Source organism: Kogia breviceps, chromosome X, assembly GCF_026419965.1.
Source record: "Kogia breviceps isolate mKogBre1 chromosome X, mKogBre1 haplotype 1, whole genome shotgun sequence".
NCBI lineage: Eukaryota > Metazoa > Chordata > Mammalia > Artiodactyla > Physeteridae > Kogia > Kogia breviceps.
Window position 1 is genome coordinate 11,642,947 of NC_081330.1, and position 24,540 is coordinate 11,667,486.

At 40.9% G+C, this 24,540-nt stretch overlaps 1 protein-coding gene across 9 annotated transcripts in view; it reads left to right on the top strand.

Annotated features, from left to right (window-relative positions):
* The window catches only part of ATP11C (ATPase phospholipid transporting 11C), a 162,790-nt gene that overhangs the window by 100,647 nt on the left and 37,603 nt on the right, over positions 1 to 24,540 (top strand). For all 9 annotated transcript variants that reach the window (XR_010838562.1, XM_067023020.1, XM_067023024.1 and 6 more), the window contains 10 exons: positions 3,575 to 3,736; positions 4,421 to 4,572; positions 5,567 to 5,638; positions 7,527 to 7,600; positions 9,283 to 9,386; positions 9,863 to 10,044; positions 11,130 to 11,393; positions 15,783 to 15,957; positions 21,332 to 21,434; positions 22,916 to 23,061. Coding sequence is in view for 8 of the 9 variants with exons in the window: in XM_067023020.1 (XP_066879121.1) it covers positions 3,575 to 3,736; positions 4,421 to 4,572; positions 5,567 to 5,638; positions 7,527 to 7,600; positions 9,283 to 9,386; positions 9,863 to 10,044; positions 11,130 to 11,393; positions 15,783 to 15,957; positions 21,332 to 21,434; positions 22,916 to 23,061 (1,434 nt within the window). In the remaining variant the exon portion in view is untranslated. The remainder of the gene's footprint in view (positions 1 to 3,574; positions 3,737 to 4,420; positions 4,573 to 5,566; positions 5,639 to 7,526; positions 7,601 to 9,282; positions 9,387 to 9,862; positions 10,045 to 11,129; positions 11,394 to 15,782; positions 15,958 to 21,331; positions 21,435 to 22,915; positions 23,062 to 24,540) is intronic.

The window sequence follows — 24,540 nt, forward strand, 5'->3', positions numbered from 1 at the left end:
AACATGGCTAGTCCCAGGCTACTGCAAACAGAACAGCCGTCATTCCACATGTGGCACTTAATTCTCGCCAGAGACAGGCAGGATATCCAAGCCAGATCTCCACCTCAGCAGATTCCATCTTACCTATGGGAATGTAGTCTTGTTCCTATCATCTAGACGTATTCACGCTGCAGAATGTAAAGTAGAGCTTTGGGTAACGATGTGGTCAGTTTGATCAGTGAAAAGAGACTATAGTTTTCATTTTAGCCACCACTTGTTTCCCCCACCAAAACCTGCTTTTCTGGATGTGACTGTCATTTAGTCAGTTATAAGGTAATAACCAGACCACCACTTCAGTTTGTACAGTGTAAAAACAATTTGCCATCACGATCAGCTTACAGGTGTAGAAACTACCTAAATGAAAATGCAAAGAAGTCTTGAAATGGTTTCTTAGGACATTTAGCATTTCATGGACCAGTATACACGAAATTAAGTGTAACCAGTTTCCTCCTTGATGAGTCATAATTTAAAATCTATAGGGCTTTTATGTTACCTAAAAGCCGTGTCAGTTAGTTTCCATCAGTACCATTGCAAACACTTGCTTAACCTCTTCCAAAGTGACCCACATTGGTATTAAAAAAAAAAAATAGGAAGATATGTTTAGGACAGTGTTGGTCTTTGACTTGAGAAACAAAAAGAAGTAGACTGCTCAGTTCAATTGGAAAAGAATGGGGTCTTTTATGATCAGACATCAGTCCTTTAGGCAGCCACATGGTTTCAACTTTGAAAAAATGGTGAGGATAGCCTCCTCCTTCATCTCCCCTCCCAGTCTTGCAGCTGTGCCCAGTGGTGTGTCAGAGTATATACCGTGATTCCAGTAATTCAATCCAGTGGTTATGTATTAAACTTCTGTGTTATCTAAGATATATTCTTGGTACTGGGGTTACTATTATGAAATAGGCGAGAAACCCTTGAGTTGTTCAACATCTAGTTGGGGAAACACACATATCGTACCCTAACTATAGCAATGTGACGATAATCAGAAAAATCAGGGAATGTGAAATGATGGAAAGAGTCTAGTACTGTGTGATTTTGGTCAAGTCAACAGCAATGACAATCTACATCTATATAACACTTACAAACATATTTAGTAATCTTTACAGCCTGTGCAGCAGGTTCGATTATTTAAGGCTAATGTTTAATGTTCAGAGAGATGAGGAGATTTTTCCAAGGTCACAAATTTAATAGGTGGTGGAGCCACAACTCCAGTCCAAGTTCTTCACTAGGTTAAACAATATGAAATTTTTTCACTAATTTTGACCTGTAAACTAGATGATTTCATGTGTTCAACCTTTATTTTAGGGCTCTTTCTATTCTGAACAGCTATCTCACTTTAGGCTTTCTTTCCATAAATAGATGGCTTTGAGCTTGCTAATAGAGAAGGGCCTTTCCTACAACTGGCTCAAACCTACCACTAAAGAAGAAGAGGCTGTTGAGAGTCAGAGGCAAGCAGTAGCCTCTGACTCGCCGGCCCGCACTCTCCTTTAAATATGAGAATACTTTTTAATTATAGCCAATCCTCTCCTCCCCTTTTTCTGAGTATAGGGCATATATTAGATCAGTGGTTCTCAAAGCATGATCTCAGGACCAGCATCACCTAGGAACTTATTAGAAGTGCACATTATCTAGCCCCACCCCAGAGCTACTGAATGAGAAACTCAGGGGATAAAGCCCAGCGATCTGAGTTTTAACAAGCACCCTCCTAGTGAGTGTGATGCAGACTATAGTTTGATAATTACTCTATCAGGGTATAGTTTGTTGGCCTATACCTGTGAGATTAATTGTACACAGATCCATAGTGCACAAACTGTTATATGTAGGCAAACACTTTATTTAAATACACTTTACTTTTATTTATTTATTTTTGGCTGCGTTGGGTCTTCGTTGCTGTGAGCGGGCTTTCTCTAGTTGTGGCGAGCAGGGGCTACTCTTCGTTGCGGTGCACGGCCTTCTCATTGTGGTGGCTTCTCTTGTTGCGGAGCACGGGCTCTAGGTGCGCAGGCTTCAGTAGTTGTGGCACGTGGTCTCAGTAGTTGTGGCTCTCGGGCTCTAGGCGCACAGGCTCAGTAGTTGAGACGCACGGACTTAGTTGCTCCGCGGCACGTGGGATCTTCTCAGACCAGGGCTTGAACCCGTGTCCCCTGCATTGGCAGGCGGATTCTCAACCACTGCGCCACCAGGGAAGTCCCTGCACTTTATTTTTTAAAGCTATTACCTTTGTCATCTATAAAAGATTTCAAAATGGGTTAATGCTCATCCAAGTGCAGGAGCTGCAACAACACAGGACAACCTTTGGGGGATAATGAAGGTTAATAATTTTGATCAGAAAAAAAGCCCCAAAGAATTTCATTTTAACCGGAAAAATCTAAATGATACAGGAATAATACCACTTGGATTAATTTAAAGAGAGAATTCAAACTTGGCTGGCTAACAGGAAAAAAAGAGAGAAGATTGGAATGCTATATTTGTGCCAGTGCTGCTACCGTGAAATGCTTTGAAAAATAATTAGAAAGCAACTACTGCTGCAGTTCATCTCTCTCTCCCTTACATAATAAAAACCTTAATCTTGTACTTATGCTTGTTCCTGTCAGCCCATAATTTTAACTATTTAAGTATAAATTGCCAAAAAGGAGGATAAAATTGTGGGTTTCCAAAAGCCAGATGTTATAAATAGAAGAGATAAAAACTGAGATAAAATGAAAATGCTCAAAATGGCTTATTTTACATGGGAAATTTATTTCATAGCCTATTCTTTCCATTATTTATGAAAGTATGCTTATATTATATTTTAACCTATCATTATAAACTCTGCTCCTTTTTTTAATTTGGAAATTTTTTGGAGGAGTATCTGTGAAAATATACATAGTATGTGGAAAGAGATTTCATTTATATTTTTGATCATCATTGACTTACTGTGTCGAATTAAGTAACATTATTTCCCTGTCTGTCTATATTCTGTAACTCTTATATACATTCTGTGACATAATGCATTTTACTGCAATCCAGTATATTTATAGAAAATTTTACTTTTCAAAGAAAGGTTTTGTTACATCCCAGTTAGTTTAAGTTCCTATCCAGTATGTTTTCTCTCTCTTTGTGTGTGTGTGTGTGTGCGCGCGCGCACGTGCGCGCTCACGCGTGTGTCAGTGTGTCAGAGAGAGAGAGAGAAATAATGGTCAGTAAATTGTTTCCCACTTGGAAAACTGCCTTTTCTTATGTTAACTTCTCTATATCAAAACAGGTCAGTGTTAAATTGAAGGGGTCTTAGTTTGATAACATAGCCACATTTTTCCTGCCTATTAATCTCCTACATTTGAGTAAGTCTACCTTAGACATGTGATACTATTTCAGTATCTTTAAAAATACTTCCTCATCTCTCATTCATTTGATATTATTGCTTCTGTAATTACCTGACATTTGACAAGGTTTTAGAAAAGGTGATTTCTATGGATATGAGAATATCCTTATAGTTATGCCTTACAGAAAGTTAATCACATTGAAGAAAGAATGCATTTGTTTGTGTTCTTGTTTTTAGGTGGATTATGTATTTACTGATAAGACTGGAACACTCACTGAAAATAGCATGGAATTCATTGAATGCTGCATAGATGGGCATAAGTATAAAGGTGTAACTCAGGAGGCTGACGGACTCTCTCAAACTGATGGACCCTTACCATATTTTGACAAAGCAGATAAGGTGGCATTTTCTGCGTTACCATTTTACCTTGAGACATCAATTTATATAGGCATGTGTTAGCACAGTAGAAATGAAGGATTTGGGCACGTGACATAGACTTTTGAATAACCATTTGTTTGTTCTTTCAAGTTCACCTTTCTTATTTGATGGACAAGTCCGGAATTTGTAAACAAGTAGAATTTATAAGAAGAGAGCATTATGAGAAATGGCATTTGGGTAAAACTATCACTTGACTGTGTGATCATAATTTTTGGTGCTTTATCTTTAAAAATATGAGCTGCTCTAAAGAATGATGTCTATTGAAATCATTCAAGTCCCAGCAGTGTCTAGGCATGAAATGAACCAGAGTCTCCCTGCACCTGAGCTATTGCCAGATTGTGAATTAGAATTGAATGAACTCTTTTAGGTCATGGAGATGTCACTGCTTTGGTATTAGGTGGCCCTACAGTAACCTGAATGAGTTAACATAGCCCCTAGGGTGTGTTAGCTGAGAGCCAGGCATGTTGGTAGGGACTAGGAGAATATGTCGTTCATTTGAGTATTATGAATTTATAAATTTTTGCTACTGAGTTTGCTGGAGGTTATAACATTCTCTCACATTAATAACTTTTCTCTGTTCATTGACTAGTTACCAAGTGTTCACAGTGAAACTAATATAATCATTTTTCTGTTACTGTTCAATAGAATCGAGAAGAGCTCTTTCTGCGTGCCTTGTGTTTATGTCATACTGTAGAAATTAAAACAAATGATGCTGTTGATGGAGTTACAGAGTCAGCTGAATTAACCTATATGTCCTCTTCACCAGATGAAATAGCTTTGGTCAAGGGAGCTAAAAGGTAAGCACGGATGTTACGCTAGATGAACAATTTCGAGAGGTGCGGTTCTGCCTATAGCTAACAATATGGTATTTTTACTTCAAAATTTGTTAAGAGAGTAGATCTCACATGTTCAATGTTCTTACCACAAACAACAAAAAAGCAAAGGGGACACAAAGAACCTGAGAAATGTTGGGATATGTCTCTAACTTGATTGTGGTGATGGTATCACAGACGTATTCATGTGTCCAAACTCATCAAATTGCACACATTAGGTATTTGCAGTTCTCTATCAGTTATACCGCAATAATGCTGTTTTAAAACCCAGAAATAGGTTGTAGAAAAATACATTAACATTTTTGAAGAGTAAAAAAAATTAAACGGTTCTTGTACTTCTCCTGAGAAAAGCGAAATCACAGGAGGACAGGAGTTATTTTGTTCCGTCTCTTATTTGCTTCAATAACCTTATCTTGTAAGTATGCTTACTCCTTAATAAGGAGCCAAGCTACTTTATTTGAAAGTTTGAAAAAATTTTCCAAACCTAACCAGTTAAGACCAAAAAGAAAATAGCAATGCATAGATGTAACTTGCATTACTACTTATGCATTCCAGCCAGAAGTCCAAATATTCATATTATAGTTTGGAAATCCTATAATAATGACCACTTTTTGTACAACACATGTTCTTGCTGAAGTGCTCCCAGCAATTCTGATATCATTTGGTAACTGAAAGTCCTGTTTTATCCATGAAGCCCAAGCTAATTAAGTGGATAAAAGTCACCCCATGTGTTAGCTACAGAACTGGAATTACAAATTGCCTCTTTCTTGGTTACGATTTGTGACTGGGCATTGACTTGCTCTGTGTTAACATCTCAGTGAGTAAAAGGAAGTACAGTTATAGATTGAGATCTTATGAAAGAGAAGAAAACAATAAACAAGTATGAATAATGCCAGTGCAAGAGGAAATTAATTATTCTTTAAAGATACACAAAGGTCTTTTTTATTGTGTTTCGCAGGTATGGGTTCACGTTTGTAGGAATGCGGAATGGTCATATGAGAGTAGAGAACCAAAGAAAAGAAATAGAAGAGTAAGTAGCACTGTATGTTTGATGATTGTCACTTCTTCACCCCACAGTCCACCTTAGATGGATTTAGGAAGGGCAGCAAAGGGAACTGATTGCATCTATAAATGTAGGACTCCGCTCTCCCAGTTCAGAGCTTTATGTAAATGTAGTTGGAGTAGGAGAAGACATTTTTCATAGAATGGCAGAAACTAGCATTTGAGGTGTAAATGATTCCAATTTTGTTCACATATGGGTCCAGTAGCCTGAATGAGCGTCTGCCTGGACTTTTCTGAATTTTAGATGCCATTTCAGGTCTCCAACACATGCTGCAAGAAAAATCAGTGAACATGCATGAAACCTTCTGCTGTCCAGAACCCAACCAATCATTCTGGGATTGCAAGCCCTGCCAGACATGGCAGCTTTGGAGTCAGAAGCTTTCTCTTGTTCTAGATGCTTGGGTGTGAGCCTCAGGGCAAGTACTCTGATGCAGCCGTAGCGCCACATTTCTTTTTTTTTTTTTTTTTTTCCACTACAGAGACCCCAACAAACAAAACCACCTTGGCTTAATAACTGATTTTAATTAGCCCCTGTGATTAATTTGAATTCTTTATATGAACTTGAAATGTAATTATCTGACTTCCATTCTGACCGCTAGCATCTCGTGAGACCCATCTCAGAAACATGTAACACATGTAGATGTGCTTAGGGAATATGCCCCTTTGGGAAGGAGTGTTCAAGAGCTAGAGGAACCAGAAGAAGGCTCTTTGGCCTGACTGCCAGGAGCCCCAGGTCATTGTCAAAGTCCAGATTCTAGCCGGTTCACAATAGTGCCCCCATCTGGCCAACAACAAATGAGATACTGTGCTACAAGTAGATGTCTGATGCATACACATTCCCAAACCAATGACCCGCTCACTCCCATCAAAGAAAAGTTCTGTAGTAAACACTTGTATACAAGTTATTTATTTTCAAGAAATTATTTCCTCACATTTTTTTCTAATAAGTCTTAGAAACTTGCTTCTTCTTCCTCCTTTCATCTGGTGAATAGCTTAGCCATTTACACACAAATCTGATCATGTCAATCCACTGTTTATACCCTTCAGTGGATTCCTATTGCCCTTAGGATGAAATCCCAAATCTCTGAAATGGCCCACAATGTTCTCAGGTCCCAGCCCCTGCCTACCTCTCTTGATACTCCCCTATCAACTAGATCTCAAGCCTTAAGTGAACTACTGTAAGTCCCCCCATGGGCCACATGCTGTCATGTTGCTGTGCCTTTGCACATGCTCTTCTCTATCCTCAGAGTGCCATGGTATCCTTTCTTCATTATGTCACTCCTGCAAAACACAGCTCAGGCATCACCTCTTCCAGGAAGCCTTCCTTCAGATGCCTTCTGTCTGTGCTCCCACATCTTCCCTGTGTGTTCCTTTGTTACAGTATTTGGAAGACTAGGGGGTCGTCATCTCATCACCCTCTGTCTCCCTTATCACTTGGTTAAGCGCCTTAAGGGAAGATGTGTGTCTGTTCTCCAGCATCAATCACTGTGCCTGACACATAGTAGGCACTCCATAGATGATTAAAATACTTGGCAGGGTGAGACTATTTCTAGACCCTCTCCAGGTATAGCTTTGCAGGACAGCTCTTTGTTCCTCATTCCTATGCAGTCAGTCTCTCCTTACTATTTTAAGTTATATAATGAGAAGATATAGATAACCCTTAACCAACACTGGTATCCTCTGACAGCATGTTCTAAGCGCAGAGAAATTCCAAAGACACAATGGAAAGCACCCATTGTGCCCACAACTAGCAATCTTTATCCAAAGAGGAGAGCTCTGTTAACTTAAGATGTTTCTGTTGTGTTTTATCTTGGTCTAGGTATTTCACTTTTCTCTTTTTTTTTCTTCTATTAAAGGTATGAACTTCTTCACACCTTAAACTTCGATTCTGTCCGCCGTCGTATGAGTGTAGTTGTGAAGACTCAGTCAGGTATGCATTTTTAAAACTTGACTTTTTCTTTTTCCATTTGTAGATGTGTATGTTGATCAACTACTTCAAGAGAGAAAAGCATTTCACGTAGTAGTGTATGATTACCGAAAGTCGTGCAAAGCTTTTGTATACGCCTTAATGTATTTATACAAGCACGTGTTCAGTTTGTCAAATTGTCAGTGGCAGAACCTCTGCTCTGACAATGTATGCATTTACGTGGAAAGTGAACTCTAGCCCTCAGTCTTGGATGTCCAAACGGGAACTGAAAGGGTGACTTTTTCACAGTTCAGGGTACTAACCAGTCACCACCAATGTCTACCTGCAGCAGCCCACTACAACTGGATGGTTTGAGATCACTAGCAGTAGAATCTGTGAGTGTAGAGAGTTGGTGGTTACCCCTCTCTGACCTTCCTAATTCCCCACTGCTTTACACTTCCGGGAAGCAGGTAAGCTAGAGATGACTAAGGGCCTGACTGCTGGGAAAGGGCATGTGATTTTACTCTAGCACCCTGGGCTGTTTGTTTAACACAGTAAAGAAGCTTGCCCTTTGCAGGGGAAACAGTACCATCATTTCAGGGCTCCCCCATGTTCTTGGGAGGAGCCATGGTGACTGAGATGCCTTCTGCTCAGATTCAGCAAGACAGACCCATGGGTAGAATTCTTGCTTCGTTTGTGGGCTCTCATATTCCTCTGTGTGTGTGTGTCTGTCTGTCTGTCTGTCTGTCTCCAGGTGGTTTTCCAAAATATCCTTGATTTATTTCCTAGTAATTTACTTTTTAGTATTAAATCTGTTGAAAATGTCTTAATATGAGAAGGGGAAGATTCAGACGGACCCTTCAGGGAATATATCCTACCTTATTCATACTTTGTGGTGTGACTGCAAAGTCACGATGCTGATTTCATTATATGTGAATGTGGAATTTGTTTTATGACTTTTAAACACATTGTGGCTATGTGAGAGAAAATTTTTTTTTAAACACCTAACGTTCGGAATCCTTGGTGTTTTTACCTGTACACATGCACGTCCACATTCTACTGAAGATGGTAAGATGTCTGAGGAAGTGGTCTATCAAGGGCCTTGACCTCAGAGCTACCCTTTTTTAACTTTTTGAACTTAGCACTTTGCCTTATAAGGTCAGACTGTCCTTCTTAATGGTACTGTCTACTTTCCTGGGTGCATGGACTGGTATAAAGCTGTAGTTGTACTAGCAGTCTACAGAGCTATTCTCCAGTTTCCGGGGAAAACCTTCAAGCTACTGTTTTAAAAGCTAATGTGTATAGTCTTTCAAAATGATTTTATCTTGCTTGAGCTTGAGTTTGGTCCTTGACATCTGTAGATGCCACATGTGAACTTTAGACCATGGTTGACAACAGCCTCAAAGAGAATTCAGAGGTAGCTCCTTGACCCAAGCACCGTCTTCTGTGATTCACTTGAAGGAAGTTTCTTTTAACAGAGGTGCATGTTGTAAACTCTGGAGTATTAGTTATGTCCGTATTGGTCCTAAGAGGTGGTGAACGTTGTCCTGACAGAGTAAAGGTCAAGATGTCTGCTTCCATTTGGATGAACATTCCAAGGCAGGCTCAGGATACACAGCTGCTGGGTGGGAGAGGCCACCTTACTAGTTATCTATTATTAAAATCCCAATTCTAAGTAAGTCAAGTACTCTGATTCTTTATTTTAGGAGACATACTTCTCTTTTGTAAAGGAGCCGACTCAGCAGTTTTCCCCAGGGTGCAAAATCATGAAATTGAGTTAACTAAAGTCCATGTGGAACGTAATGCAATGGTGAGCCTACACCCCCTCCCCCCAGTAGATAGAGAAATGCTAGAGATGACTACGTCTATGGATTGCTATTTAAAGAACTGTTTAAATGAATTTTAGCTTATTTTTATGGTCTATTTTTATATTTGGGGATTTTGTAATATTATTTTCCTAATTTTAATATAAGACATCCTGGAGCAAGTTTCTGTTCAGAATTTGCACCCTTTGAACACTTTTCAAGAATCTTTGTTTTATGTTCTGCTTTTTGTCTTCATTTTTTTTTTTAACCCCAAGAGCTATTATTTTGTTATTCTGAACCTAATTGAATGTTAACCCAATGCAATCTGTTCTTTCTCTTTTTTTCCCCTTTTTTAACTAAAAAGGAAATTAGTCAGAATTTCTCTTTTGTGTGGTAAAGCAAGAGTATTTAAAGAGTGTGTTTTGTTTGTTTCTTTTTATTCATTATTTGGATAACTAGAGATCTCCTACCTTGCTTCTAGGATGGGTATCGGACACTTTGTGTAGCCTTCAAAGAAATTGCTCCAGATGATTATGAAAGAATTAACAGACAGCTCATAGAGGCAAAAATGGCCTTACAAGACAGAGAAGAAAAAATGGAAAAGGTTTTTGATGAGATTGAGACAAACATGAATTTAATTGGAGCCACTGCAGTGGAAGACAAGTAACTAGAAAATGATATTCTTGTTATTTTAATGACCAGTCATTTAGGGTGGTATCTGTCCAGATTGGTAATTCATTCTCAAGTTTTGAAATCTTTGATTCAGCTTTGTCTGTACATCAGAATTTGAACTGTTTGTGGGAATAATTTTTAAGTTAAATATTTGTGACTTAGAAGAATGAATCTGTCATCTCTAAGGTCTTTTGGGTACTTACTAAGCCATCCCTTCATTTATGCAGGTATTTATGAAGTAGTCTTACTGTGCGTAGGAAGCTTTGTGCCAGAGACACCATTTGAGTTGGTGCTTGGTAGAATGGGTACAATTTCGAAAGACAGATGAGCAGAAGGGAAATTCTAGGTTGAGTGCACAACATGAGCGCTCATTCTAACCTGGTTTAACAGACTAGAGCATATTTTTGCATACTTTAAAATAATTTGCTCTAACCATACAGGCTGAGCTCTGCCGGGCATGATTATAGGGCTCCAGAATTGACCTGCTTGAAAAAATAAGTTTTAGATTCTATTTTAGGAGTTTTCTAGAAGCTATGAATGAGAATTGTGAGGCTTAACCCAAACATGAAGTTATAAACATATATTCATTGGAAGGTATTAAAGTTCTAATAGAATTCATTTAGTCTAATTTCATTGTTATTCTCTGACCAAAAGGAATGCGAAGTATCACTCTTCTTCTACCCTTGCCTTTCAGAATAATGCTTAAAATCTCCTTCAGAATGGTTGGCTTTCCTAAACTTCCAGCTCCTCAGGGATGGGGATTCGCTAACTTCCTTCAGTATCTCATTAGACTGTGTCTGGCCCTTTCTGTTTTGAACCATGTGAAGTATTTGTATAGTGAGATAGAAAACATAAACTTTCCAAACCTCACTGTTTGACATGTACTTTAATAAGTAAAACTATGCCAGAAAGAGTATGCTCAGAAATGGTAGAGGATATATAAGAAAAACAACTGTTAAAACGTGCCAGGACTCCAGAATTGCTATGAATTATAAGGATATTCTCTTTAACAAGCCTTCTTGTAGAATCTGTGTCAGGAATTTTCAAAGATAACAAGGTTTCCTTTGTGTTTCCAGGCTACAAGATCAAGCCGCTGAGACCATTGAAGCCCTGCACGCAGCAGGTCTGAAAGTCTGGGTGCTTACTGGGGACAAGATGGAGACAGCCAAATCTACCTGCTATGCCTGCCGCCTTTTCCAAACCAGCACCGAGCTCTTGGAACTGACCACCAAAACCATCCAAGAAAGCGAACGGAAAGAAGATAGATTACATGAGTTGTTGATTGAATATCGTAAAAAGTTGCTGCATGAATTTCCTAAAAGTACTAGAAGCCTTAGAAAGTAAGAAAGTACATCAATTTGTTATATTTAGACATTGGTACAGATGTAAATCACAGCTGCTTATGCAGAAGGCTCCGTTTTCTGTAATTTATCAGTCTTTGTTTGCAGGTGCTTTATCCTTGTAAGTTAGAACCTTTCCTGAGGACTTGGCTAATGGCCCATTTGAGATCATTTGGCACTTTCCACCTCTTCTTTCTTTAAAAGAAAACCCTGCCCTTCTCAAGCTTTAGGAAAGTGGTTCATTTTCTAAATACTTAGGGTCTGGGTACTTATCATTGATACTCTGTCCTGGTCCATGTTAAGAAAAAATATTCCTTTTCATGGTCTTTTAAATTGAATGTAATAAAATCAGTCTCTAAAACAGTTTCCATGCAGGTCGAGGTCCTGGAGCCATTTTCGGTGTGAATTTTCATGCCCCAGTGCTCCAAAGGAGACCAAATACTTGATAGAATGGCCACTCGACTGCTTTCAACAAGCCACTTAGGAAGAACCTGTAGAATCTAAGGTTCTCAAGGAAAGCCACTGATCCACAATAATTCAATACCCAGAGTTACGTTTTCCTATACTTGACATTGACCAAGGCCTAGCTTTGTCTAAACCAATTACTGGAATTTACCTTGGCCGTAAGCAAATCAATTTCCTCTTCTGGAATGCCACAGGATGTGTCTGCAGTAAATCCAAAGACCCGTAGATAATATTATTTCACATTTCTTAAGTGCCCTCTTTGTTCCAGGAACAACATTAAGCACTTTAAATTATTCTCATTTAATCTTCACAGCAACCCAGTAACACAAGCTTATTTTCTTCATGTTAGAAATAGGGAAAGTAGGCTCAGAGAGATGAAGTGACTTATTCGAGATAACACAGCTAATAAGGTGGAGAGCAAGCCTACCCAATTCCAGAGCCCATGCTTTCAACAACTGTGCTTTATCTGTGTCCTCATCACTAGTGTTTAAACAGACTTTAAAAATGCATAGCCCAGGGCTTCCCTGGTGGCGCAGTGGTTGAGAGCCCGCCTGCCGATGCAGGGGACGCGGGTTCGTGCCCCGGTCCGGGAGGATCCCACGTGCCGCGGAGCGGCTGGGCCCGTGAGCCGTGGCCGCTGGGCCTGCGCGTCCGGAGCCTGTGCTCCGCAACGGGAGAGGCCACAACAGTGAGAGGCCCGCATACCGGAAAAAAAAAAAAAAAAATGCATAGCCCACGTTCATGAGGCTATGGCCAGTTTTAAAACAGCTGTTGTTCTTCTGTTACTTGGACATCAGTGAGAGTAAACAGGTTTTTATTAATTGCCTATGATAAATGTTTCCTTCCTTTAACCAAATGGTACTTATAAAGGCAGTGCAGATTACATGTGTTTTACTTGCATTTATCTTAGTCCGCTCAGGCTACCGTAACGAAATACAGGAGACCAGGTGGCTTGAACAATAGAAACTTATTTCTCACATTTCTGGAGACCAGAAGTCTGGGATCAGGGTGCCAACATGGCCGAGTTCTGGTGAGGTCCTCCTTCCTGGCTTGCAGAAAGCTGCCCTCTTGCTGTGTCCTTACTTGGCAGAGAGAGAGAGGAAGCTCTGGTGTCTCTTCCTCTTTTTATAAGGATATTAATCCCATCATCCCATCATAAGGGCCCCACTCTCATGACTTCATCTAAACTTATCTCCCAAAGGCCCCATTTCCAAATATCATCACATTGAGGGTTCGGGCTTCAACGTGGGACTTCAGGGGGGACACAATTCAGTCCATAGCACCATTCAGGAGCCCTTGGGCGCTTTTGTAAAAGCCAGGGCTTATGGAAAACTGAACTCACCATCTCAGCATTCCCTCTTTCTGACTCACCTGGAGTTGGGTACACTCTTTCCCCAAGTTACACAAGCATCAGACACAGAATCCCTTTGCCAGCTTCTGCTCCTTTGTCCCTTCCACTTCAAATCGGCCACCAAGCCTTACCCATCAGATTCCTAGCAACTGTGCCTCAGAGCATGTAAGCCCCTCTGCCAGAGGAGTGGTCCTTAGGTATAAAGTACTGCCCACGTCACAGCCCTGCTCAGAAACCTTTAGTGCATCTCTGTTACCCACAGAATCAGGTCGTACCAAAGGCCCCAAGTGACCTTTTCAGCTTATTTTCCTAGTGCACCACACATACATTCCCTCTTTTCTTCACCTCTTTCTGTCCTGTCTTTTTTTTTTTTTTTTTTTTTTTTTTTTTTTGCGGTACGCGGGCCTCTCACGGTTGTGGCCTCTCCCGCCGCGGAGCACAGGCTCCGGACGCGCAGGCCCAGCGGCCATGGCTCACGGGCCCAGCCGCTCCGCGGCATGTGGGATCCTCCCGGACCAGGGCACGAACCCGCGTCTCCTGCATCGGCAGCCGGACTCCCAACCACTGCGCCACCAGGGAAGCCCTCTGTCCTGTCTTTTAAGTTCCATTTCAGATATCATACCTCACAAAGAAAGCATTGTTCTTTCCTGGTGTGTATTTATTGTCCCAATCACTGTATACAAACATTTTTTTAAAATTTTTTACTTTATATTGGAGTAGAGTTGAATAACAACGTTGTGTTAGTTTCAGGTGTACAACAAAGTGATTCAGTTATACATATACATGTATCCATTCTTTTCAGATATTAACCATTCAATATCATGTTTGGTTGGGTATATTCTCTCATGTGTGCCTCTGTTACCCCAAGGAGATTTTCTCTTCTCCAAAGAAAGATTAGTTAATAATTCTTTCCATTCTTCTATATGGCCTAGTTAGAGACCAGATATTGCTTGATTGATTATTGAGCCACTGTTTTCTGCTCATTGTCAGCTCTGTGAATAGGGGAGCAAAGGAGAATGCATGATTGATATCTCTTTAATTAGTGAATAAAACATGCTCATAATGTCATGAAGCAGAATATGAAAGCAAGGAAGGAAGAGGCATATTAGGCTCTCACTACTCATAGTCCATAGAACAGCAGCTCCATCATCACCAGAAGCTTGTTAGAAATGCAAAATCTCATGTCCCACCCAAAAACTACTGAATCAGAACGTGTACTTTAACAAGATTCCCAGGAATCTTAACAAGATTCCTTGAAACATTAAGCTTTGAGGAGCATAAAATTAGACAAATGACTCTTGTATAACGATGAGATCCTGCTATGTTTAATACGTCTACTGCAGCGGTTCTCAAATGGCACCCAAGATTTCCTGAGCGGAAATTGATTAATCGGTGTTTTTTTTGTTAATTGCAAAAAAAAAAAAAAATTAAAATGTTAATTGGTAGAATTTTCTCAGTTGTAAGTTTTCCCCATATGTTTTTCTTAAAACACCTGTTATATATATTTTTTTAAAATAAATTTATTTATATTTTATTTTTGGCTGCATTGGGTCTTTGTTGCTGCACGCAGGCTTTCTCTAGTTGTGGCGAGCGGGGCTACTCTTGGTTGCGGTGTGCGGGCTTCTCATTGCAGTGGCTTCTCTTGTTGCGGAGCACGGGCTCTAGGCACACAGGCTTCAGTAGTTGTGGCTCGCAGGCTCAGTAGCTGTGGCGCATGGGCGTAGTTGCTCCACGGCATGTGGGATCTTCCCGGACCAGGGCTTGAACCCGTGTCCCCTGCATTGGCAGGCGGATTCCTAACCACTGTGCCACCAGGGAAGTCCAGCACCTGTTATATTTGTCTTTCCTGGCAACCAATACTACTTCATCCTGGCTATACATGAGAATCACTTATGGAGCCTTTTAAAACATGCCTATACGTAACCAAGCCCTGCCCAAGATACCCTGATTTAATTTGTCTGTGGATAAACCTAAGACATGGGCTTTTTTTCAAGCTGCCCAGATGACTCTCATGGGAAGGCTATGGTTGAAAACCACTAATCTAGTATAAAATGATACTTATTTAAGGACCATATATCATTATTGTATGCTCTTCTTAATGAACACTATGTCTTTTTAGTAGTCCATCATATTTGAGAAGCCAGGTCTATTGATAGGTTTTGTCATTCGGGCAAAAATATTAAGAATATCCTCTGTGATTTGTATACCCCAAAGCCATTTTGTCTTTTCACTGCATTGTTCAGGAGTTTTCAGATTGACTGATGATTTGTGTTCATATCAGAGTTTGATGGAACTGTAATTTCCCAAATTCACCTTGAGTCTCTTATATGGAGACTGGCTGCTAGAAGTCCCTTATTTTTATATTTAGAACTTAGTGCCATCTATACGGGCAGCTTGAGTCTCAAAGATGTGCTAGAAAGTCTCTATTGGGCCATTAATAGAGACGGTTGCTTCTTTAGAATTTACAGCTCCAAGAACCAGACTGATGATAACCCTCCTGTGAGTGGTGTTTTTAAAGTTCCTAAATAGCAATGAATAGTAGATTCAAATATAGCACTGTTTTCCTTTTTCAGAGCATGGACAGAACATCAGGAATATGGATTAATCATCGATGGCTCCACGTTGTCTCTCATATTAAATTCTAGTCAAGACTCTGGTTCTAACAATTACAAAAGCATTTTCCTACAAATTTGTATGAAGTGCACTGCAGTGCTCTGCTGTCGGATGGCGCCGTTACAGAAAGCCCAGGTAACTGGATGTTAGTTAATGTTCTGTTCTGGGTACTTCTGGATGCATATGTGCAAATGTTCACTTTTAATTTTCTTCAAAGAGCCCTGAGTACCTTATCATATTTTCCCTGGATTCTTCCTCTGTGTGGTCCAACTCAGAAGTCTTCCCACCGATTTGAATTAAACCTGTGCTTCACCTTTTTGTCTCCTCAAGCTGGCCGTCTCAATTCCTCACCTTGCAAGCTTCTCTCATGAGTGCTTGGTGCCTGCTGCCTTCATCCTAGTGCTCCTGCTCCACTATTCCATTAGCCCCGTGCATTCTTTCTTCTCACCTTGCTCTGCTGCATCTCCTGGAGGAGAGCAGTGACCTCCTTGCTGAACCCGTTGTGTTGTCTTTCGTTTTCTCCTCATTTCTCCGCTGCAGTCGACACTGCCAATTGATGTCCTCCTTTCAACTCTCCTCCCTTGCTTTCTGTAATGGTCCACGGTCCTTTTTTTTTTTTTTTTCCCTTCTTGGCAACCTAGTGTCTTTTTATTTTGTTTCATCCTGTGTCTTTTCCCTAATTGTCGGTTTTTGGGGGGCTATGTCTTCCCTCGGCTCTTCACTTACACCCTGTCTCTCTGGATAAGTACATCCATTTCTGTGACTTCCACTGGCGATCTGTCTCTCGTCCTGACTTTTCCTTTTTGTTAAGTCTCATATTTCTAGCTGCCTGCTAGACGGCTCTATATGGATTCCCCACTGTAACATTAAATCCTAGTATCCAAGACAGATATTATAATTTCCTCCTTCAGGCCAGTTTGTTTTATCCCTTGTCTTTATGATTCCTGTTACCAGTGACATTTTTCTTTGGCTCCCTAAGTCTCCAAACTGCCTTTGATCCTTTTCTTCTCACTCACTCCATATATAGTCACCATCAGTCCTACTGATCCTACCTTCTGTCATAGCCCTCATTGTGGTGCCACCTCGTTCAACCCTTTATCTCCACCGTAGTGCAAGCAAGCCCTTAGGACTTTACACACAGACTACTTGATTTAATCTTCTCCTTACTCTCCTTGCTTTCGCCCTTCCCCATTCCATCTCTTTCCCCATACTCCCAAATTCATCTTGTTACAGCAGTACTTCTCCCATCATATATTCTCACTCAGAACCTTTCAGTGGTTTCCTAGTCTCTTAGGATGTAGTGCAGATGACTCAGGACGGTACTCGGGGCCACCCCTGTCGACCCTTTCAATGTGTCTGTACATATTCTGTGTCCACCATCACTCACGTCAGCGAGAATCATCCTCTCCTGTTGGTTGCTCCCCCTTTGTGTCCCTTCCACGTGCCATGCTCACACCCACCTCCAAAGCTTCCCTCATATAATTTCCTCATCTGGAATTCCCTCTGAATTCCTCTTGGCCTACCAAAAATTTTACTCCTAATAAAACCCACCGCAGGGGCAACCTCGGGTGTGCTGTCTTTTCCAGCTCCTCTGGCTCGCATCGATCTGCTTCACCTTGCTTCCTTGTACTCACTGAGTCTCAGGAACCTTAGAGTCTCAGGTACGCGCCTTTTCACTTCTGCGTACACTGTATTCTTTTCTATGGTGGTCTTGCTTCTTCCCGTCCCTCGGCTGCTGGCTCTAGACCGAGCGGGTGGCGCTGTGTCTTTGCCTTCTCCTTCACACACCCTGCCCCCTACCTCGCACACGCGTGCACGCGTGCACAAGCACACGGCCCATCCTAACTTAGGGCATTGTCTACCTTCTTCTCACTTTCAGTTTCCGCCACAATCAGGTGCTCTTCTTTTCTTCAACCTTAAGAGCCTTGGTTAGCCCCAGCTGGGGAAGCAGATCCTATCAGAACAGTATCCGTAGAAATCTGTCGCTTTAGTCAAAGACAATACCTCTTTCCCTTTTTTTGCCTCCTATATTCATTGTCTGCTGCTCAAATTGCTCACCTGGCTTCTAACTTCTCCACTGCCCAGGACAGTACCTGAATTCCTAACACTGTGCTGCTTCTCCCACCCAGACTACGGAGCCCCGTGTGGTTCAGTCCTTAGTCTGTTTTATTTCCCTCACTATTGTCACCTCTTCCAGGATATCACCTACTCATCTGTCATGGCCACATAGGTGATTTTCTTTTTTTTATATTTATTTGATTGATTATTGATTGATTTGGGGGGGGCTGCATTGGGTCTTAGTTGCCATATGCGGGATCTTCGTTGAGGCATGCAGGATCTTTCCTTGCGGCGTGCAGGTTTTCTCTCTCTCATTGAGGCGTGCGAGCTCAGTAATTGTGGCGTGCACGCTTAATTGCCCCGCGGCATATGGGATCTTAGTTCCCTGACCAGGGATCGAACCCACGTCCCCTGCATTGGAAGGCGGATTCTTCACCACTGGACCATCAGGGAAGTCCCCACATAGGTGATTTTCAAGTCACTTCTCCAATCCCAATCTTTGGAGTTCTACTTTATTTATCCAGTTGCTTACTAAGCACATGTTCTTGGGTGTGTCATTGCCACCTCAATTCAGCCTTCTCTAGAGCCCAGATTGTCATTTTCCTTGTCTTTTTTTGTTGTTTTTTGGCTGCATTGGGTCTCCATTGCTGCATGTGGGCTTCTCATTGCGGTGGCTTCTCTTGTTGTGGAGCATGGGCTGTAGGTCCGCAGGCTCAGTAGTTGTGGCTTGCGGGCTCTGGAGCACAGGCTCAGTAGCTATGGAGGCACGGGCTTAGCTGCTCTGCAGCATGTGGGATCTTCCCAGACCAGGGCTCGAACCCATGTCCCCTGCATTGGCAGGCAGATTCTTAACCACTGCGCCACCAGGGAAGTCCCTTTACATCTACTACTGAGCTCACTATACTTCTAGGTCTTTAGATTCAAAACCTTGACGTCCCCCATGCTTTACCCTTCCATGTGGTCTCAGTCACCAAATTCTGTCCATTTTCTAGTACACTGTCTTTTCCATCTCTTTCTTTCCATTACCTTCCAGGTCCAGGACTTAAACAGCTCATTGAACTCCATGGACTAACTTCTCTCTTTGCCTGCAGTCTGGACTTTTCTTCCCATTTCTCCTGCACCCTGTTGCCACTTTCATAATATCGCTCCGTGTTGATGTGGCCCCATATATACCTATCCATGTCCCCTGTACAAAAACTCATTGGTCTGGTCAAACCAGATCTGTTTTCTAAGCATATACTGTACTTTATTTTTTAATTTTTATTTTATTTATTTTATTTTATTTATTTATTTTTTTTGCGGTACGCGGGCCTCTCACTGTCGTGGCCTCTCCCGTCGGGGAGCACAGGCTCCGGACGCGCAGGCTCAGCGGCCACGGCTCACGGGCCCAGCCGCTCCGCGGCACGTGGGATCTTCCCGGACCGGGGCACGAACCCGCGTCCCCTGCATCGGCAGGCGGACTCTCAACCACTGCGCCACCAGGGAAGCCCCATATACTTACTGTACTTAACTGGCTGTGTGCCTTAGAACATGCTATGCTCTTCCCTTTCCGTGGGATACTGCTCCAACCCCCTTTTCCCCATCCATGCACATCTTACCAGTCTTTTATGGTTTAGATCAAACCACCCTTCCTTCTATAAAATCATTTCTGATCAGTCTGGCATGTAGTGTCCTCTCCCTTCTCTGACATCACGGGCCTTCTTATGTGGACAACTTAGATGACAGTGTTATATATTCCCTTGCATAGGTATTGTGTATTGTTATCTTGTATTGTTAATCTGATTATCTGATATTATTGTATCCATTCCCCATTATATGCTTCTTGAGGTGTGAGACCAAGTGGTGTATCCTTTCTGGATATTTGCACTTTGCTTTTGCACATCGTATTGCATGTAGTTATAGTTGGTCAATAAATACTTTTTGGTAAATTGATTTCTCTTTTGTGAAGCTATCTAGAGATTGAAAAGAAGTCCTTAATCCAGGTGACCTGGGACTCAGTAAAAAAATACCCCCATATTTATCTACCTAGACCTTTCATGGTTTTATGGTCCATGACAATATATCCTTTTATCTTTCCACAAGGACAAGCTTTCATCTTTTTAAATCTATATTTTCATGCAGAAGCTGTCACCCTTGATAATTTTATTGCCTTCCCTAGACCTTTCCTGGCTGCATTTTTCTTCCTTGTGGTTTAAATCATTACTGTATACAGTATAACAAGTGCAATTAGTTTAACCAGTATTGTAGCCCATTAAACACAAGTTTACTTTTGTGGATGACTCACTTACAGATTATTTCTGACACTCTTATAAAGTTTTTAGAAAGAACCAAGTTGAGGTGAAGGATTGGGAGAAAGCTGGCATTTCATAGTAACATCATTTTTGTTTCAAATGGATTGGACGTGGGGTTTTTTTGGTATGTTGTTTTCTACAACTAAAACCTGACTGAATTTTGTTTAAAGAAAAGACTGCAGGGTGGTTTTCCCTCGTATAAATTATTTTTAATCAGTTATGTGAAAATGGATTTTATTTATGTTACCTGGTGAAAGCCAGTGTGGGTACACAATTTTTGCAAGGCATTATTTAACTACTGAATTACATAAGCTTTTTAAAAGCTGCTAGATTCCAAGGGATTTTGAGGGTTGACACTTAAAGCAGTCATTATCTAAAACATAACGGTGGGAGGACAGCTGCTTACCCAATACTCTTCCCACAAGTAACTCTGCCAGGAGAACATTTCTTTTATCCAGTATTTACCATGAACACAGCATTGAGCTGCACTGTGCCATCGACACATCTTTAAGAGACACTCAGGGAATAATGACAGGCTTTATACACATATCTCAGGCATCTTTCTGCAAAGCTCATCACCTTTAAAGTGCCCCCTTTTGAAATGCAGCTTCCTGTATGAGAGATCATATCATATCATATTGGGCACTGGGTGATTTAGTAAAGTTTAGTCGGCAGCTAGATGGAAATAAGGGTTGGCATGCACCGAGGGGAGGTAGGAGTGTCAGCAGGGAGGAGAGAGGGAGAGGCAACCAAAAACATTGTCCTCTCACTGCCCACTTTTGTCCTGGTAGCCCCATGCATGTTTCCCCAAATCGGCTCTCTGGTCTCCACTTTCTCTCATTCAGTACGTGATCTGAAAGGACACAGGAAGCAATGACAAAAGAGGGAAGCGTGCTGACCTCTAATATAGGTATAAGGCATGGTTTTTGACGGTTCATACCTTTGCAAAACCAGAAACAAGTGGGCGCCGGTATTACATTTTGAAAAGCTGTGTTCTTCTGCCCCTGAGAATTCAAGACTGGTTGTACTTATATGCACAAGCTACCTTTCTGTTTGAAGGCCTCCATTTACAAGTGTAAATGAGGCAAATACCCACAATGTAGTACAAGCTCACATTCTGCTTTGACCTTTTCTATACCTCTTTTGTATTTAATGTTTAGATTGTGAGAATGGTGAAGAATTTAAAAGGCAGCCCAATAACACTGTCGATAGGTGATGGTGCCAATGATGTTAGTATGATCTTGGAATCCCATGTGGGCATAGGTAAGAAACATCTAATGAGATGGCAGCTGTAAGGTATCAGTATTGCTTTTAGGTAGAGTGGTCTTATTATTCTAGAGATTGTTTTGGTTGCTCATCTTGAATCCGAATTTGGGAATGATCGTTGTTAATCAAAAGAAGGTCCTCATCGGATCATGGAATATGTCCATGCCAAAGTCCTACCCATGGTGGGAATGTAGCAATACAAAGTTGGAGGATGTTATTATATTAGCCAAGTAAAGTGAATTTCCCAAACCTACTAGCCATGCAGTTGATCATTTAGCTCTCACTTTTGACAGCATGCATGAAATGTTACTGATTTTTCGCCCCTGGCCAGATCGCCTGCTTTTGTTGCTGCACTATATCTTTTGAGATCCTTAACTGTTTGGGACTAAGAAACGATAATTGGCTGGCTGATTTTCCACATGGCAATATCTCTGCACGGCGGTTTGGGCTTTAGTGGTGAATTTACATATCGGCATGCAACAACAGCTTCTCTAAAACCTGCACCCTTTCCTCCCCTGTCAGGCTGCTGGGAGGCAATCCTAACACCCCAGCAAGTGGTTTTTTGGTGGGCGAGAAATAGTGGAAATAGTATCTTGGGGATTATTGTACCACGGTTTGGATTCCCAAATTCTTTCCATTTGCAAGTAACCCTATTTAGTGTGGAGCTCTAGTTCAACTCATTGGTTATTGACAGTGGAAATGGCCTAAAGCTGCTTGAGCTCATGGAATACTTGGGCGGCTACTCAGCCTTGCAGGACATTTGGTCTTGTCTAAAACGTCCATAGCACATTTGGTCCATGCAAAAGGTCCTTGAAATTTGGTCCTGTCCAAAACCATTTGGCATGGACCAACTATGCTCGTGGACATTTTGGACAGGACCAGATTTCAAAGACCTTTTGGCATGGACCAACTGTCTTATAGTCCAAATGTCTTGACGTTTTGGACAGGACCAAATTTCAAGGATCTTTGGTGTGAACAACTGTCTTATGAACATTTTGGACAGGACTAAGTGTTTGCCAACCACTACTCAGAGTATCATTCAGTATAAGGACTTAACCATCTCATTATAACTCTTCAGTTTTGAGCTCTTAGACCATAATCCCCAGGTCTCTGAGTTGCTTTAATATGGCATCTAGTCTGGTGCCATGCATAATTAATCACTTACTAAGTACCTTTAAAATCCTTTTCAGATTTAACTTTTTCCTCAGGATAATTTTTGCCTTATAATGATTAAAATAATGATTCTATTGATTATTTTATGTTTTGTTATAAATAGGTAATTGTCAATTAAACATAATTTTACTTTTTATTGGTAAGTCTCACTGTCACTGTTGAAAGCACTTTTTGCTTAAGAAAACAAATCTAAACTATTCAACTGAACTATACATGGTAAGCAAGTAAAAAATACGAAAGTAACAAGTCAGGTGGTTACTTATTCTATAAAAATACTCACCCTATAGAGATTTTTCTTTTTTTAGGTATCAAAGGCAAAGAAGGTCGCCAAGCAGCCAGGAATAGTGATTATTCTGTCCCAAAGTTTAAACATTTAAAGAAACTGCTGTTGGCTCACGGACACCTATATTATGTGAGAATAGCACACCTTGTACAGTATTTCTTCTATAAGGTATGTGATGAAATACTTGTGATTTAACTTATGACTATTTAACCCAGCATTGGCTCAGCTTGGTTGTAGGGTTTTTTTCTTCTTTTTTCATGTTTCTTTTACTGTCTTAGTACTGAAATATGTGGTCAGCAAAACAGAGGCAGTCTATTTATCAAATCAGAAACCAGAAATTCCTTTTAATGCAAGAGATTTGAGATGAAAATTTTTAAGACAACTTTCTTTTTTTTTTTTTTTTTTTTTGTGGTACGCGGGCCTCTCACCGCTGTGGCCTCTCCCGTCGCTGAGCGCAGGCTCAGCAGCCATGACTCACGGGCTCAGCCGCTCTGCGGCACGTGGGATCCTCCCGGACCGGGGCACGAACCCGCGTCCCCTGCATCGGCAGGCTCTCAACCACTGCGCCACCAGGGAAGCCCTAAGCCAACTTTCTTAAAATATAGTTTAAATACAGTACAACGTACCCATTAAATGTTTACAGTTCAATTTTAACAAATGTATACATCCATGTGGCTACCACCCGAACCAAATACAGACTATTTCTATCACCCCAGAAAGTTTACTTGTGCTCCTTTCCAGTCTTCTCCACCCCTGCACCAAACAAAAACTAATCTGATTTACATTACTCTGTGATATATAGTAACTTATATGGCATATAGCATATAAATTTAGATATAATTTATGCAACATACACATTAGGTTTGCCTGTTTTAGACATGTACCAAAACTTGATCTCCTGTCCTATGTTCTATTCTATATAGTTTTTAACAGTTTTTTTCACTTTTTGTTTTGAGATAATTTCATATTTTTAAAAGTTGCAAAATTAGTGTAATCTCATATACTCTTTGCCCAGCTTTGCCAACTGTTAACACCTTAGATAACCCACAACATAGTTACCAAGAGCAGTAAATTGATATTAATTGGCACATTATTAACTAGTCTGTATACTGTACTGGCATTTTGCTAATGGTCCCTCAGATTTTCTATCTGTGGTCCATTTCAGGCTCATGCTTGCATTTAAGGATCATGATCTCCTTAGTCTTCTTTAACCTAGGATAGTTCCTGTCTTTGTCCTCATGATCTTAACATGTTTGAAGAGTGCTGGCCAGTTAGTTTGTAGAATGTCCCTCAATTTGGGTTTTGTCTAATGTTTGCCTATTATTAGATTATTAGACTCAGGTTTTGCATTTGGGCACAATTACCACAGAAGCGCTATTGCAACCTGCTGAATGCATCATATCCGGAGGCACATGTTGTCAGTATGTCTCATGATAATGTCAGCTTTGATAAGCTGGTTCAGATGGTGTTCTGAGGGTCTCAAGACCCCTCAGTTATGCTCTGTGTAGTTTCATTTGAAAAGAGCATTCTCCTGCTAAACTAGATATTTTATTCTATGTTGAAATTCATTACTCTCATTGTTCATTCTGTTACTCAGATTGTCACAGATTTGGCACCTGTTTCCTTTCACCATGTCTCCATCATTTT